Here is a 14,970-nt window from a genome sequence, read left to right on the forward strand (position 1 = left end):
GAGAGAGAGGAAGCCATCTAGCTACTAACTACGGACCCGTAGGTCTACAATGAACTACTCACGCATCATCGGAGAGGCACCAATGAGGATGATGAACCCCTCCGTGATGGTGTCTAGATTGGATCTGTGGTTTCTGGAACTTGCGGCGGCTGGAATTGTGTTTCGTCGACTCCCCTAGGGTTTTTGGAATATTGGGGTATTTATAGAGGAAAGAGGCGGTGCAGGAGGCCACCAAGGTGGGCACGACCCACCAGGGCACGCCTGGGCCCCCAGGCGCGCCCAGGTGGCTTATGCCCCCCTCGGGGCACCCCTCTAGTACTTCTTTGGCCCATCTTGTGTCTTCTGGCCCAGAAAATTCTCCAAAAAGTTTTGTTGCGTTTGGACTCCGTTTGGTATTGATTTTCTGCAAAATAAAAAACAAGCAAAAAACAGCAACTGGCCCTGGGCACTATGTCAATAGGTTAGTCCCAAAAAATGATATGAAGTTGCTACAAAATGATTGTAAAAAATCCAAGAATGATAATATAATAGCATGGAACAATCAAAAATTATAGATACGTTGGAGACGTATCATTATGACAGCACAACGGTCGTCCGGCAACAATGCCGCACCACTCTGGGTCAACAGTGGTCTGTGGGATCTACAATAGTTCAATATAGCAGATACAGTGCTCAAATCCCAAATCAAATCGGTGAAAACAAAGCTCAAATCGAAGAAAAACCTAACCCTAACCCTAATTCACAGAGAAATGATACTCACGTAAGTTTAGTCCGCGTGCGAGTTGAAGAGGGTGGACACAGAGTCATCGCTGCTAGTTTCGGCGTCGTTCCAGGAGACCATGGTTGCGGCGGCCGTCGGCGAGAAATGGGCAGCGGATGCGCTGGCGCACGCATTGGAGGTAGAGACCTAGGCAAGAGAGAGGGGAATGGACGAACGGGTTGGGCTGGATCGGCTCGTTAGGTTTTGTGCGACGCCGTCTAACGGCACGTCACGGACGCCGTCTCCCCCTGTCCACGTGGCGCCTGACAGCAGGCCAAAGTGGTCAATTTTCCACTCAGACGCGTCAAACCGTTCCATCAACATTATTTGAAAACTGTCAGGTGTTTTTTTTGAAGAAAAAAAACGAAACGTGGTGGTTTTCTGTTTTAGGGTCCCCAAATTTGGTGAGTATTTGCAATTTACTTGGAGCAGCATCATGAGGGGCGGGGCACAAGATGAGCGATTCTACTGGCCTTGCGCGGCTCTCGGATGGACCCTCCAGTGCGCGCGTGAGATCATACATGGCAGCAAAAATCGAGGCCTCCTCATCAAATTGAATCCACTCTTAAAGGGCATCAAGGTCGCTCACAACCAGGATCGAAGACGAGAGGGTTCGTTTCAACGAGCTCGAGATTTAAATCCAACTTCACATTTGGCATTGACTGAGTATATTATTTTGGATCAAAGCATATTATTTTGCCGCAAAAATGCTAAATATTTCCGCTCAATTATTTGCCAACGATCGGCCAGGGCGCGGGCGCCAATATTTTGGCTCGCCAACGTTGGCGTGGGCAATATCCAAACAGACTCATTGCGCCTGGAGCAACCGTTTTCCATTTGCTCTTCGATCGGTCAAGATATTTAGCCCAGGTACTGAAGAATAAATAATCTTGGAAGGACCCGGTTTCATCAGTCTCAAAAGGAATCAGCCTTCCAACTACTGTGAGATTGCTACTCCAAATGTTTATAAAGATCTAACAAACTCAGCATAGCTTCAACGCGATCTCAATTTCATGGAACATAGCATCAGACATTCAATATCCATGAAAAAAACAGCAGCAACAACAACCAAACTCTCTCTGACTGATACAAGTAACGACAACAAAATTTACAAAGGTCATTTGCGCTCCTTGTCTGTCTACTTGCCAGCCATCTCTCCATCCAAAAAGGCACCTCGACTTAGACTAACAGGAGGAGCAACCTGTCTATACTCCTTGCAAAACGCCTATAGAAAAACACAGAGGAAACCAGGATCAGTACTATGTCAAAGCAAATATCACTTGGAACCTAGAAACGCAGGCAACCATCAAATAAAATAGACATACCCCTCCACCATTAAAGAAAAAAAAAAGATTAGCAACTACTACAGATTCAGTACCACACAAGCAAAAGAAACCATAAAAAAGGAGATGCCATCACAAGAAGCAATATCAAATACTACAGAAGGCACCAAACCCACATCCCCAACCTGGCCTTGCAGTTAGAAGGCGAGACAGGTGTACTCTACAGCACATTATGTCAAAAACAGAACACGAATGAGATTACTGCCACAAGAAGCATACAACACATTATATCAAAATCGTGTTAATATTCAGCCTTGCAGAAAATTGTTCCTAGGTATTGAAATTACTGCCACAAGAAGCATACAACAAAAAGCATAAGCATAACCGACCTCGCTTTCACACCACAAAGGCGAAAACATTCTTCATTGCCTTCTTCTAGAAGGCTTCCCCTGCACATCAGACAACATCAGCAATATGAACTTCTAAGCAGTACTTATTCAACCATAGACAGCAAACCCTACCTGCGAGCAACCTACGTAGGGCAAGACACAACTCTGGCTGCTCCTTCTGGACAGCCACATCCACCGACATTCGCTTGTCTTTATCATCTTTAATGTCCTTCTAGAAGAAGAATCAGATGAAAACATCTTGTTAATCACTTTGTTTTTTGACCGTGCTACGGCGGGCTTACGCCAGCCTGAACCATTTTCATTATAGATAAGATTGAGATACAACACGACGGTTACAACAGATATCACCCGACACATAGGAGAAGGAACCAGGAACAACAGAATAGAAGATAGACAGAATAGAAGGAACCAGGAACAAACATCTTGTTAATTACTTTGTTTCAATCAATTAATGTACTCAGGTTTTATTGCTCACCTCTATTTTGTCCTGGTGAGTGTAAGCTCCGCTCATACACTGTACATTGTGAATTGGATCTTGTCCATTGCAATGATACTGTTTTAGAACTTCTGGACCTGGATTAACTCCCTTGTGTTTATCTCTTACCGCAACTTCTTCACGGTAGTCGTTCATGGCCTTTACGAGTCCAAAATGCTTACTGTCCCATGGTAGTGGCCACGCGTGGTTCTTCACCCTTGTAACAAAGTCATTATCGTTCAGCGCTTTAGGGATCTCATGAATATAGAACATTGTCCGCCTTCGGGTGTCCCAGAAAAACATATCATCCAGGGTATCCTTTTTTATACTCGGAAGACAGTTACTATACAAAAGAAAAACAGGTCAGTGAAAAGAAAAATACATCAGAATCCCAAGGATGCGATTTAGGACGTACGTGCTTGTTAATGCCATCAATTTTGATGCCAGATGGTCAATTATGGAGCACGAGGCAGTATTATCCCTGAACTTTGCTGCAGTTGAAATAGTATGAAGAATATTACCAAGCCCAACCCAGTCCATCAACTGTGCAGCCTCCAATTCGATATCTGAAATTGCAACATCCCAATCTATGAATATTGATATAGAGAACAAAGACTATATAGATGATGTTGCAAAAAAAAACACAGCAACTAATGACATAGCTTAATAAATGAAAAATTTCTTAAATGTGGGAGATAGATAAAAGGGGTGATACATGATTCTCTTGTACACAAGACTGGAAATATCAGCGTATGGCATACATGATTCTCTACAACTTCTATCAGAATGCTGTCTTTGTGCTAATGCTCTTATGATACATATTCAGTTCTGTATGCCTTTCTCCTATGCTGTAAGCTTCTGTGTTTTCTTTTGTAATAACTTGTCATCTAGAGTTTGACTATTCAAACATAATAACATACAGAAGTACCATGCCCCTCCTTTTGACCTTTTTCTGGGATCTTGTAACGCACGTTGATCTAATTTTTTAATGATCTATTGTAGGTATATCTTTGCACACTGCACATTCTGCAATTCTTGAGCTAACAGATTGGAGTAGTGTTTTCTATTCCCTTATCTACACACAGTTCCGAAAGTACCGGTTGGTACTCTAGACAAGAATTTGAGCCAAGATACTCTTCTTTACTATCCGAGAGGCCCTGTGGCAAAGTCCTCTCCTTCTCTATGTATCTTTAGTCACATACAACATGGGGAGTGTGGGAAGTTTATGGACAAATTGTGGTGGCTATACTGTTAATATTCATCTGGCCATGGACATTCGATGTTGGGTTTGGGTGCATATAACTCATCTCGCCATATGGGGCTCTATAGGTGCAACGTTTTTGTGTGTGATGTTAATAGATTCTGCAACTATATTGCCTAACAGAGGGTAAGTTCTCACTGATTTGCTCCAATAATCCCTCTAACAGTATTTCTGCAGGATGAAGATTGAAAAATCACAAGTGCTATCCGACAATTATTATTCATAATATTCTTTTAGTGCACAAACATCTCATTCCATGACTTCCATTTTTATATTTCGTATTATTCTACAAATAGCATTGTGTGATAAGTTCTCACACCTGTCGGTATGCACAAGTTGGCAAAAGGTATTCTGGTTGTAAAAGAGGCTGAAAAATACGATGAAGCGGCAGTTGCAAAGAACCAGCTGTACAGATATGCATGATAAAATAGTAGAATTTACAACCAAGGAAGGATTACTGACAAATGTACCTCTGTTTTGAAAATTAACCAACTTCACTACAATAGCACCACCAACTCTTGAATGGTATATATTATGTATTGTAAGATTGCCATGATAGACTCCATTTATTCTGAGCTCTTCAATAGCCTCTACAATTTGTCTGCAATGGTATTTTAAGTTTTTAAGTTACATACTAATAATAAAAGTACACACATGTTTGAAAAAAAATCAATTAAATTTACCTTATAACATCTCTAAGAGACTGTGATGGGACGGCATTACTGCGCCTCTCGGTCAGAACCAAGCGGACTAAAAAACAAGTGAGAGGTCCATCATGAGGCTCCACAACAACAGCAATATTTTTCTGCTTCAAGACAGGCAGTTGCAATTCTTGTACAGCTTCAACTCGTAAAATATACCGATGCCTCAGATTCATAATAGATATCTTAGGCAAATTTTCTGACTCTTTTAGATGCAAACAGACTAGAGGCCTAGCCATTGGTGATAACTGAGCAGTTGCAGTGAGATCTGAAGGCTTATTGATTTGATAATGAGCAATGACATCACCATTACGTGATGGATTCAACTTAAACTTGTTTAACTCCCAAGGAATAAGTTTTTCATCCACAAGGGCTGGTTCCATCTGACAGAAAGAAATAGTGTGCATCAGCTAATGATGAAAGCAATGTAAACAAGAGTGATACAGTAGAACTTTCTAAGAAAAGAAGTGCAGAACCAAATATAGATTAACACAGATAATAAGGGTGATACAGTGAACTTTCTAAGAAAAGAAGTGCAGAACCCAATATAGATTAACATGAAAATAAGGGTGAAACAGGTGAAATGATTACAACCATCTTACTAGCCAAAATTGGAACATGGGGTATAGTTACAGCAATCAGCTCCATCACAAGATCAAGACCAAAATCATATAGTTAAGTAAGGTACACACAGCAACAAATAAACAAATTAGGATAGCCAGAAGAATTAAAAAGACCATCAGAGATGTTGCGCTCGCCTTTCTTGGAGGACTGGGTAATGAAGAATAGGATGAATCCAACCTTCCTCGCCCCAATGGTGGTCCCCAGCCCCTGCTACCACAAGGAGAATTAGGAAGAACACAGGAATATCATTCAGGAAGCGGAATGAAGAGATGAACTCCTTTGGAAGGTTTACAACGCAGAATGCCATTACCTACGAGCAGTAGTTGCCTACGTGGAGAAACTGATCTGGGAAGGGAGTGGAGAGGGCGGTGAGGAGGAGGGGTGGTGTTCTTCTCGGAGGATTCTTCTTTGGAGGAGGGGACCTGCTTCAAAAAGCAAGAACCAACACAATTAATGTGGTTGGCGATCTTACTACCCAAAATTGACACATGGAAACTGCTTGAATCACACGATCAATACAGTTAGCTGGAGGCAGACATGGAGGAGGACTTACAGACTTCGTTGCCGATGAGGGGCGCCCTCGGGTCACGCCGCAGTCAGGGCGGGGGGCAGGGACGTGGGCGGCGGAGGGGGGAAGGTCTATAGCGCATCGTCAGCGGCGGTGCCGCCGCCGAGATGGGGTAGAGAGGCAGGAAGAACCTCCTTGGAGATGGTGTCCTGCTTCCAAAGGCAGGAAGAACCGACCACAGTTAATGCGGAAAAATGATAAAGGAGAAGTTTCTGATAATAGAAGAACATAGCCTGACACAGTTAATGCGACTGAAAAATTTGCGGAAAAATGATAAAGGAGAACTTTCTGATAATAGAAGAACAAAGCCCAACAGAACGACACAGAAAACAATGGTGAAACAGGCAAACAAATTATCAGGCTATCTTGCAAATCAAACAGCAAAACACGGGTAGGCAAGAAAAAGTATGATTCGTGTATGAAGCATGTTCAAAATGTGAGACGATCAATCGACGTGAAAATGTATTGACTTCACAAAGCAACGCAACACGAGCTGATCCATCAACTAGTAAACAGCTCATTAATTTTCAGAAGCAGTAACACTTCACAGAATATCCCGATTCATTGCTGACAAACAACTGCAGAATTATAAAACTACTTCCAGCACAAGTAATCAACACATAAGTCATCATCATAGAGTTTATATCTAAGTACAAAAGCCAGGTCCTTCACCAATTATGTCGATCCTGATCGACTCAAAGCAAATTCCGGCCCCTCAGATATCACCTCTTGAGGTCACAGAAAGATACAAGCACAGGGATCCATATAGATAGTCAAGAGAGAAAGAAAGTTTTACCTTCAGGAACAAGACACGCCACGAGTTTTACCTTCAGGAACAAGATCCGCCATGGTCGTCGTCTCCGAGCGCATGAGCTTGTGTTTGAGCATGGTGCCGTCTCGGCACCCCTCGGTGAAGTACTGGATCGCATGTACCTCATGGACCCCCTAGCGGAAGTTGTGCAGCTCCGTCTACAGCGTGAGGTAGTCGCGGAGGGACTCGCCCTTCTCCTGGACATAAAGAGAGCTAGCTAGGGCGGCCGGGGCGCTTGTACATGCCGGTGAAGTTGCGCACGAACACCTCCTCGAAGTCGAGCCAGGCGTTGATGCTGTTGGCCGGCAGGCTGTTCAGCCACGCCCGGACCGAGCCAAGCAGCATTAGGGGTGTGTAGCGCACTGCCACGCGCTTCTTGCCGCCAGCAATGCCGACGTCCGTGGTGTAGTCGGTCAGCCAATCCTCCGGCTTGGTGAACCCGTTGTACTTGAGGGTGTCGCGAGCTAGCGTGAAACCCTTGGGAAAAGGTTCCTCACGGATGTGCGGCCCGAAGCAGGCCAGACCGATAGTACTTCCTCCTTTAGGGCGAGGGAGCGCCCCAACCGCTCGATGCGGTAGCAAGCATCATGCTCGTCATGGGGTGCGCGAGGCCCCAATCGGTCGGTGACCGCAGGGCACGCAACCGGCCCCACAAAGGCCGGCCGGTCCCGCCGCGCGGGCAGGGGTTGCCGGGCTGGCTAGTGGCGAGCCCCACCAGTCGGTGCGTCCACCCGGCTATTGACAGTCGCCTAGTCATGGTTGCGTCTACCCCGGCTGCCTTGCAGCAGGCTCCCATGGCTGCTGTCATGCAGGGAAGATGCCTATTGCGTGGGCCTAGGACCCTCGATCGGCTGCCGATTGTCCATCCAAGGCGAGGGGATTTCGAGCCAAAGGCAGACGGCTGGAGCGGATCCCATTGTGCATGCTGCTAGTCCGCAACAGCAATGAGGTCGTGGGCGCGCTACTGCTGCAGCCCTTCGCCCTCCAGGTCTTCCTAGTTTTGCCGCAGATGACAGGGGTGTTATATGTGGGCCGGTTCACACCTAGCATCTGGCCGAGGGCCCCGCCGCGACACTGCACCTCCCCGAGCCGGTTGCGCCCGTCGGCAGCCGAATTGAAGCCATGGGTGGTGGTGTACTCGCGCTGCACGGACTCCATACGGCGCTGCATGGCGGCAAGCTCCTTGGCCCCGTCGAGCAGGCCACGTGTGCCTCCTCGAGCTCGGTCGCGGCAGCAGCAGGGTCGACGTTGGGCACGATGGGAGTGTGCAGGTTCTGAACCACCGCGCGGAGAGGTTTCACACGGTTGGCGCGGGCCACGGTCGCTGCGCCTAGGTCCTTGCTGCAGTCAGTGTTGTGGCTGGAGCCGGTGGTCAACCCTCCACCCGAGTGCAGAGGTCCGTGACGTCGCCGGAGACGCCATAGCCGCCGGGGAGCGGCGGGTCGACGAAGGTGAGCACCCTGCTAGGGTACTCGTCGGGGACGAGAGCAACATAGACGCGGAGCTCGCCAAAGGGGATGATGGAGCCACTTGCGGGGGAGGCGGCGTCCACGAAGCGCACCACATCGTCGCCAGCACCGTCGAACGCACCGAGCCTGCTGACTAGGTCATGCGCGATGCGCTCGCCAGTGGGAGTGAAGGGTCTTGTCCGGAACGTGACTCCAACCGGTGTCGCGTCACGCCCCACGATGGGCGCCAACTGTCGTGGTGTTCTCACGGCAGATGCCATGGGATGGCTTATCGAGGGTGGTTGGGGCGATGAGTGTCGGTGGCGTTCGGATGCGAGATTAGGCACGAGCACTGCGAACACAGAGACGTACGCAGGTTCAAGGCCCTTCAAGTGAGGTAATACCCCTAGTCCTGCAAGGATCACTATGGAGATCACAAGGAATACATGGTTGCTCTTGGAGCTATTTGGGTGGAGGAAGGAGAGGGCTCTAGCTCTGTTCTTTGCCTCGTGCGTGTGTGTGGTGGTAAGAATGAGCCGACCCCCTCCTAGGGGGCTCCTAGGAGGTCTTATACTTGGGCCTCCCAGGTTACAAAATATCTAAGAGAGAGGGGCAGGCCTCGGCTGCCGGCGTCTCTGGCCACTGGTGGGGCCCACCGGCTGCGAGCTACTATTGGCCGCGTGGCCCGCCGACTGCTTATCACTGTGGCGCGTAGGCCGTGGCGTCACGGAGTGGTTGACGCGATGCGTCTACAGTGTCGAGCCGTCCGGGAGTTGGTCGCCTCGGTCAGTAGTACCGACGGTACTGTAGCCACGCTCTCCTCGACGTGGGGGTCGCCTCGCCCTGTTGCTGGGACGGATGGGTAGGACGGGCGCTGACCCAGCCGGCTGCGGACTGCGCCCAGCCGGCCATGAGGGCGCCCAGCCTGCCCGATGTTTTAAAATGTCGTCTTGTATCCCTGAGCCTACCCGGGGGTCATCCCCCGACAAGGTGCCTATTATTTAGTAGTTGAAGGCATTCAACTGTATGTGATATGAATGGGTAGCAGCTTGATGGTGGTGTGTCCAAGCAATATTGTTTGTGCGCGCATGCATTTGCAAATATGTACATGTAACTGGGGTACCGATTACCTTCAAAGAAATATGTCAGATATTAGAAAGAAAGAAATCTAGCTTACATAAGAGATGTACAGGTATGGGCATAGAAGAGTAAGACTAGTCATCAATGCAATGTATAGAGTTTACCGAACATTTACCACGTTGACAAGGTATAAGAGGGTATTGTGTTGTATCAAAGCTAAAACTTCATTGGCAACTCCAACATATGTGTGCAATTCTTAAAAATATCGAAAAGGCATAGCAGAAATACATAAATCATCAGTCTACCAAAATGGAGACAGATTCAGACACCACAGGTTAAGATGAGCTTACCGGGATATAAGTTAGAATCTATTTCTGTAAGAAGCTCATGGCGACTGGACAAATCACCAGCATCTTTTGGATTTCTTCTTGATCTTACAATATTTCTTGGGGAACCATATACAAATAGAAGAAAAAGAATCAGCCACAGTAAAAAAATTATTGAACCACTGTACTCCCTTCTTCAAATAGAACTCGTGAATTGGCAACCAATGTAGAAAAACATCCAGCACTCACAACTTAACTAGAGTTATAGACTTGTAGCATGTAAACAGCATTAACCATTAAAGCCAAACATGAGGAAAGGCAAACAACAGGTGTTCAATGCACAATTTGATGGGCATGCAGAAAATATTCAGGGATCACAAACAGATGACCAAATCAGACAGCATAAACAATACAGAAAATGGCGAACGCTGTCAACTTGGTAATGAAGATCATACCTTACCGAAACAAGGTCAGATTTCTTTTCTAGATTTGAAGATTGACCTTGCCAATAGGTGTGCAACCTTCCAGATGGATCGCGTGGATCTGTTCTGACCATTTGGCTCACAGGAACCTTTTGAGATTTTTCTCCTACAGCATGATATAATTATAGTAAAGATTATTCGCTGGAACCGGAGGTGGTGGTTTCACACGCCCTTTACTAGATAGCTCAATAGTAATACACAGTTAACTAATGTGCTGTAGCAGTATACTTAGAAAACATTTTAGCTTGAAATATGCATATGATATATGCTACGTACCAGTAGGGGTGCTGACCTCGGTACCCATATCCTTTAGTGTGTTAGCTTGAGTAAGCGCTAGAGGTTAGTGCCTGCAATGCACATGGAACAAGCATCACTGACGTGCGCACATGCACATAGTTTTTGTTTGCAAATTATATTTGTTTAAATTTGCATGCCATAAGTTTTTGGACTGTTTATTCCAGAGAATACGGGGGTAAGTAGCTTCCGCAAACAGGCACGTCTACAAATTAGCTACTAGCACTTCCATCAACTATTAAACTACAAGATGTGCTTGGCCAAATGTAGAAACCCAGATGGATTTTTGTAATATACTGCACTTTAAAGTTTAAACATTCAAAGAGCCAAAGATTATAACAATCTACACGGAAGGAGCAAATGTACACCATTGACCATAGACGTGCCATAGTATGAGTACAAGGTGAGACTTGACTCGAAATCTAGTCTTGACTATTTCACCAAGGATCATCTAGTGATGTCAATTTTCAAAGAGAGCAAGTTTTGAAAAAATGACAACACACGAATTTCAGCGTGACTTTCTGCAAGTGTTTGCGTATATTTGAAAATTGATGCACTATGCAACTGGTAGTAGCTTTGGAAGATATACTGTCTCCAAAGATAGAGAGAAGCAACCATATGATATTATGAACACTTAACAATTGATCTCTGGCAATTGCCGCCCCATATCAACTGTGATGAGACACAACAATAAAAGACCAACTATCTTTGGGTTTGTGTAAGTGTAAATTAAACAATTGAATAACCTGAGTTTGGAATATCCTTGTGTTATTACAGTTCATCAGTTTTTCCTCAATAGCATCTTTAAAAAAAAATCAATAATACACCATTGATTTAAGAGGCTAGCCTGCAAGACAAAAAGGAATCAGTGAAATCATTTGTGCTCTAATTGGAAATTTTCAGATATGCTTGAATATCAGGCACAAATTTTTGCCACAAAATACCGCCGTTTTGGTTGGATGTATATTGACATCCATGTGTTCTGGTGGAAGATTGATGGACAGTATATGAAGGGTTTGGATGCTTGAGGCAGTATTGCAGAGTACACAAATTCAGTAGCCCTTTTCAAAGAAGTGCAGTCTACAAGTCTATCTGAAGAGGAGATATGGACAGTTATGGGATAAAGCAAACTAGGCACAGCCATGATAATAGAGAAACTATACTTTACTAATTCACTGACAGAAACTACATAACAGTTCAATCACAGTGGATGCATCATTTAAAACATTGTTGGTATTACAAAATTATTCTTTAAAAGATATCCCCTTGTTCATCGAAAATATATGAACAAGATGCGGCCAGATTACTCTGATCAGAGTTACATAGCATCTGAAGTTCTGAACATGTGTATCTACATGGGCATCGCAGTACATTTTTTGTGCATATGAAATCAACAGAATTTACTTACGGAGGAAAAGGCTCTAAAAAATTACTAGTGCCTTTTAATTTGTATACCATTTATGAAAAGAATCATAGTAGTCTTTTTTGCCACATAATTTGCATTCGAGATGAAACCATCCATCTTGAATATTTCATCTACAGCATCTCATCTGAAACATGTATTACCATCAGATCACGAACAACCGAAGCCCCATAGACATTCCTAATAGCATCTAGCCTTGAAGACATGCTCCCACTGTGAACATCTGCTCTATTGGCTCGATGCTGTGACAGAGGAGGCAAATATCACCTTCTTAAAACTCACGAATTCACAAAAGACAGCTATATTTACCTTTCTGCAAGAGAAGTTCACATTGATATGATGGACCGTAAACCGACTGATGAAGTCCACTATCTTTGGATAGTCATCATTGGAGTTCTGCAGTGTTTTCCTACGAGCTACCATATTCTAGAATAAATTTTCAACCTGCATATTAAGATTTTTTTCTTGTAAAAATCGCAATGCATAGACAATAGAGCAAGTAATAGTACTATGCAAAGTTGCTAACTCACCATGACTTGAGTTCCTTTAACCGCAGAACAGGGCTTCGGGTCATTCTCCATTACTCCATCCCTATAAGAAACTCTGACAAGAAAACATGATAAAAACAATCATTAACAAACTACTCTAGAGTCAAGCAGAAAGATTTGAAGTTGCTCATGGACTGACCTGTAGCCATGCAATTGGCCTTCTGTTATTGTTGTCACGGTAACATGGCCAACATAAGTCAAACTGGCCAAAGCCTCCCTTCTGAACCCCATGGACTTTATTGTTTGTAGGTCCTCATATGCAGACAGCTTTGAGGTAGTATGTCTCTCACACAATATTGGCAAGTCTGAGGACTGTGAAAGGAAACCAAGTTAGCTCACAAAAGTAATGCTTGAGACAAATTCTGAACATGCCCAACTCTTCAAATACCCCACAGTCAATACTGTAATCATATAGTATCCTGCAGGCGCCTAGGCCAGCCCCCACAGTTCGGAGTATCATAGACAACTACATGCTGCCTAAAGGCAATCAGCACTAACAATCTCAAATGGCCTGTTAATATAGGTGTGCCCTCATTTGCCCATGGCATAGCAGCCCCTACGCAGTATTTTACTGCCTGAGTCAGAACAATCAGACAGATCCAGTGTAGAAAATCACCAAGACCAAAATTCCCAATCATTCGCCCCCACATGACCCTGTACGCACTAAGGATTAACAGCTCGCAATCAATAGCAATCACGATTAACACCAGGGGCGTGGACATTTGAAGGATTTTGGCGCACCAAGGGTTGAGGGGATGGGGAATTGGTTTCGGGGTTTAGGGTTCATTTAGGAAGCGAGCGGGCGAGCGTACCCGGATGCCGTGGCCGTCGTCGGAGACCTGGATGAGCTTGAGGCCGCCATCCTTGACGGTGACGGAGACGGTGTTGGCGCCGGCGTCGATGCTGTTCTCGACGAGCTCCTTCACCACCCACGACGGCCGCTGGATCACCTCCCCCGCGGCGATGCGGTTCACCACCGACTACTCCAGCCGCCGGATGCGGGGGCGGGGCCCCGCCCCCGCCCCGGCCGCGCGGCGCCGGGTCGTCGACCTCCATGCCCGCCGCGCCGCGCCGCGTGTGGGGACCAGGCCGAGGAGGTGGGGAATGGGGAATGGGGATTGGGGAGGAAGACGCCGCCGATTTTGGCATTCGCGCGCACGACCCTGATTATTGCTCGGTTTATTTCTTTTTTTCTCCATCCCTTTATATAAGGTGTATTTATTTTTCTGAAGTCAAAGAAGTGCATGATTGAGCGAGTTTTTAGAAAAAATATATCAACATCCACAATATAAAATTTATATCATTTTATCCTTCATAAAAAGTAGTTTCATATTTTATCTATTAGGTATTGCAAATGTTGTTATGTTATTCTATAGTCTTGGTCAAACATTCACAATGTTGACTTGCACGCAAATGAAATTTATATCATTTTATCCTTCATGAAAAGTAATAATCATCGATTCATTAAAACGGAGCCGAGCAATAATATGTTTGATGGAGATTATAGAACAAATAATATTGGAATGAATATAAGGTGCATCAGTTTTTATGCAAATCAAATATATATGTTTGATGGAGATTATAGAACAAAATATCAATGGCTGCAATACTACATAAATAAAATGTGGAAATAATTTTCATGATGGATCTGATACGAATTAATATAATTTTTCTAAAAACCATGATCAAACATGTACAATTTTGACTTCTGAAAAAACTAATACAACTTATATTTGAAAACAAAGCAAGTAGTTTTAGGTTGTGTTCATTTGTCAGGTACCTAAAAAAATGTCGCATCAGTCACTTTTTTTAGACTGCAAGATTTTTCATCCAAGAGCCCAAAACACGTCAGCACTATTCATCTTCTTCCTACCTTTTCTTCTTCCTCCTCACACACGCCCCCAGCCTATCCCGCCCCAAACACTGACCTCCACCACCCACGGCCGGCGGGCGCTACCGCGTGCCGCCTCGTCGCCCCGCCCTCCCCTCACCCGCTCTGCACCGTTGTTGCTGGCCACCACCCCAGCCATCCCTCTAAGCACCGCATCGGTGAACAATACCGGCAATCCCCGTGCCCCCGCGCACCCCTAAGATAGATAGTGAGGTTCTTCTTCCACGCGAACCTGCACCTCCACGTCCCTAAGAAAGAGAATGGGGCTTCTACTTCTCTGGACAAGTTGCTTCTTCTTCGACGAGGTCCGGCCTCCCCGTCTCGCGCTCAGGGAGAAGTTAAAAAAGTGACTGGTGCCAATAAAAACTTCAGGCGGCTGAGGTTCAAGAAAAACGATAGTTTTATGGTTTAGTTTCTTTCTTGTAACCATTGTTTGCAATTTATAAAACAACCATGAAAGCGTTCCTCAAAAAAAGATATCATTGGAAACATTTTCCAATATGAATAGAATGGTACACTTTTGATTATACCTTAATTTATGAGAAAGGTTATGTTCCGACTGACCAGGTAGAAACCAAGCCAGTC

At 45.2% G+C, this 14,970-nt stretch overlaps 1 protein-coding gene and 1 pseudogene across 1 annotated transcript; both read right to left on the reverse strand.

Annotated features, from left to right (window-relative positions):
- Positions 1–1,723: 1,723 nt before the first annotated feature.
- On the reverse strand, positions 1,724–9,253 carry LOC123076633 (uncharacterized). Its single transcript, XM_044498780.1, has 11 exons — positions 9,221–9,253; positions 8,271–8,940; positions 7,161–7,432; positions 5,692–5,721; positions 4,873–5,273; positions 4,660–4,790; positions 3,344–3,494; positions 2,929–3,271; positions 2,565–2,664; positions 2,433–2,492; positions 1,724–1,985 (listed from the first exon to the last, which is right to left on the reverse strand). Exons 1-10 carry the CDS (start codon positions 9,251–9,253, stop codon positions 2,479–2,481), a joined length of 2,145 nt encoding a protein of 714 aa, XP_044354715.1. The 3' UTR covers positions 1,724–1,985; positions 2,433–2,478.
- Positions 9,254–10,504: 1,251 nt separating this feature from the next.
- On the reverse strand, positions 10,505–13,666 carry LOC123080806 (DNA mismatch repair protein MLH1-like; annotated as a pseudogene).
- Between the last annotated feature and the right edge of the window lie 1,304 nt (positions 13,667–14,970).

The sequence above is a fragment of the Triticum aestivum genome, chromosome 3D (genome assembly GCF_018294505.1).
Source record: "Triticum aestivum cultivar Chinese Spring chromosome 3D, IWGSC CS RefSeq v2.1, whole genome shotgun sequence".
NCBI classification, from domain to species: domain Eukaryota; kingdom Viridiplantae; phylum Streptophyta; class Magnoliopsida; order Poales; family Poaceae; genus Triticum; species Triticum aestivum.

Coding starts and splice junctions, on each gene's coding strand:
- LOC123076633 (XM_044498780.1), bottom strand. CDS start 9,253: ATGGCCGGCTGGGCGCAGTCCGCAGCCGGCTGG. Junction 5,722..7,160: donor CCTGGCTCGACTTCGAGGAG/GTGTTCGTGCGC, acceptor TTGTGGTAGCAG/GGGCTGGGGACCACCATTGG. Junction 4,791..4,872: donor TCTCTTAGAGATGTTATAAG/GTAAATTTAATT, acceptor ATACCATTGCAG/ACAAATTGTAGAGGCTATTG.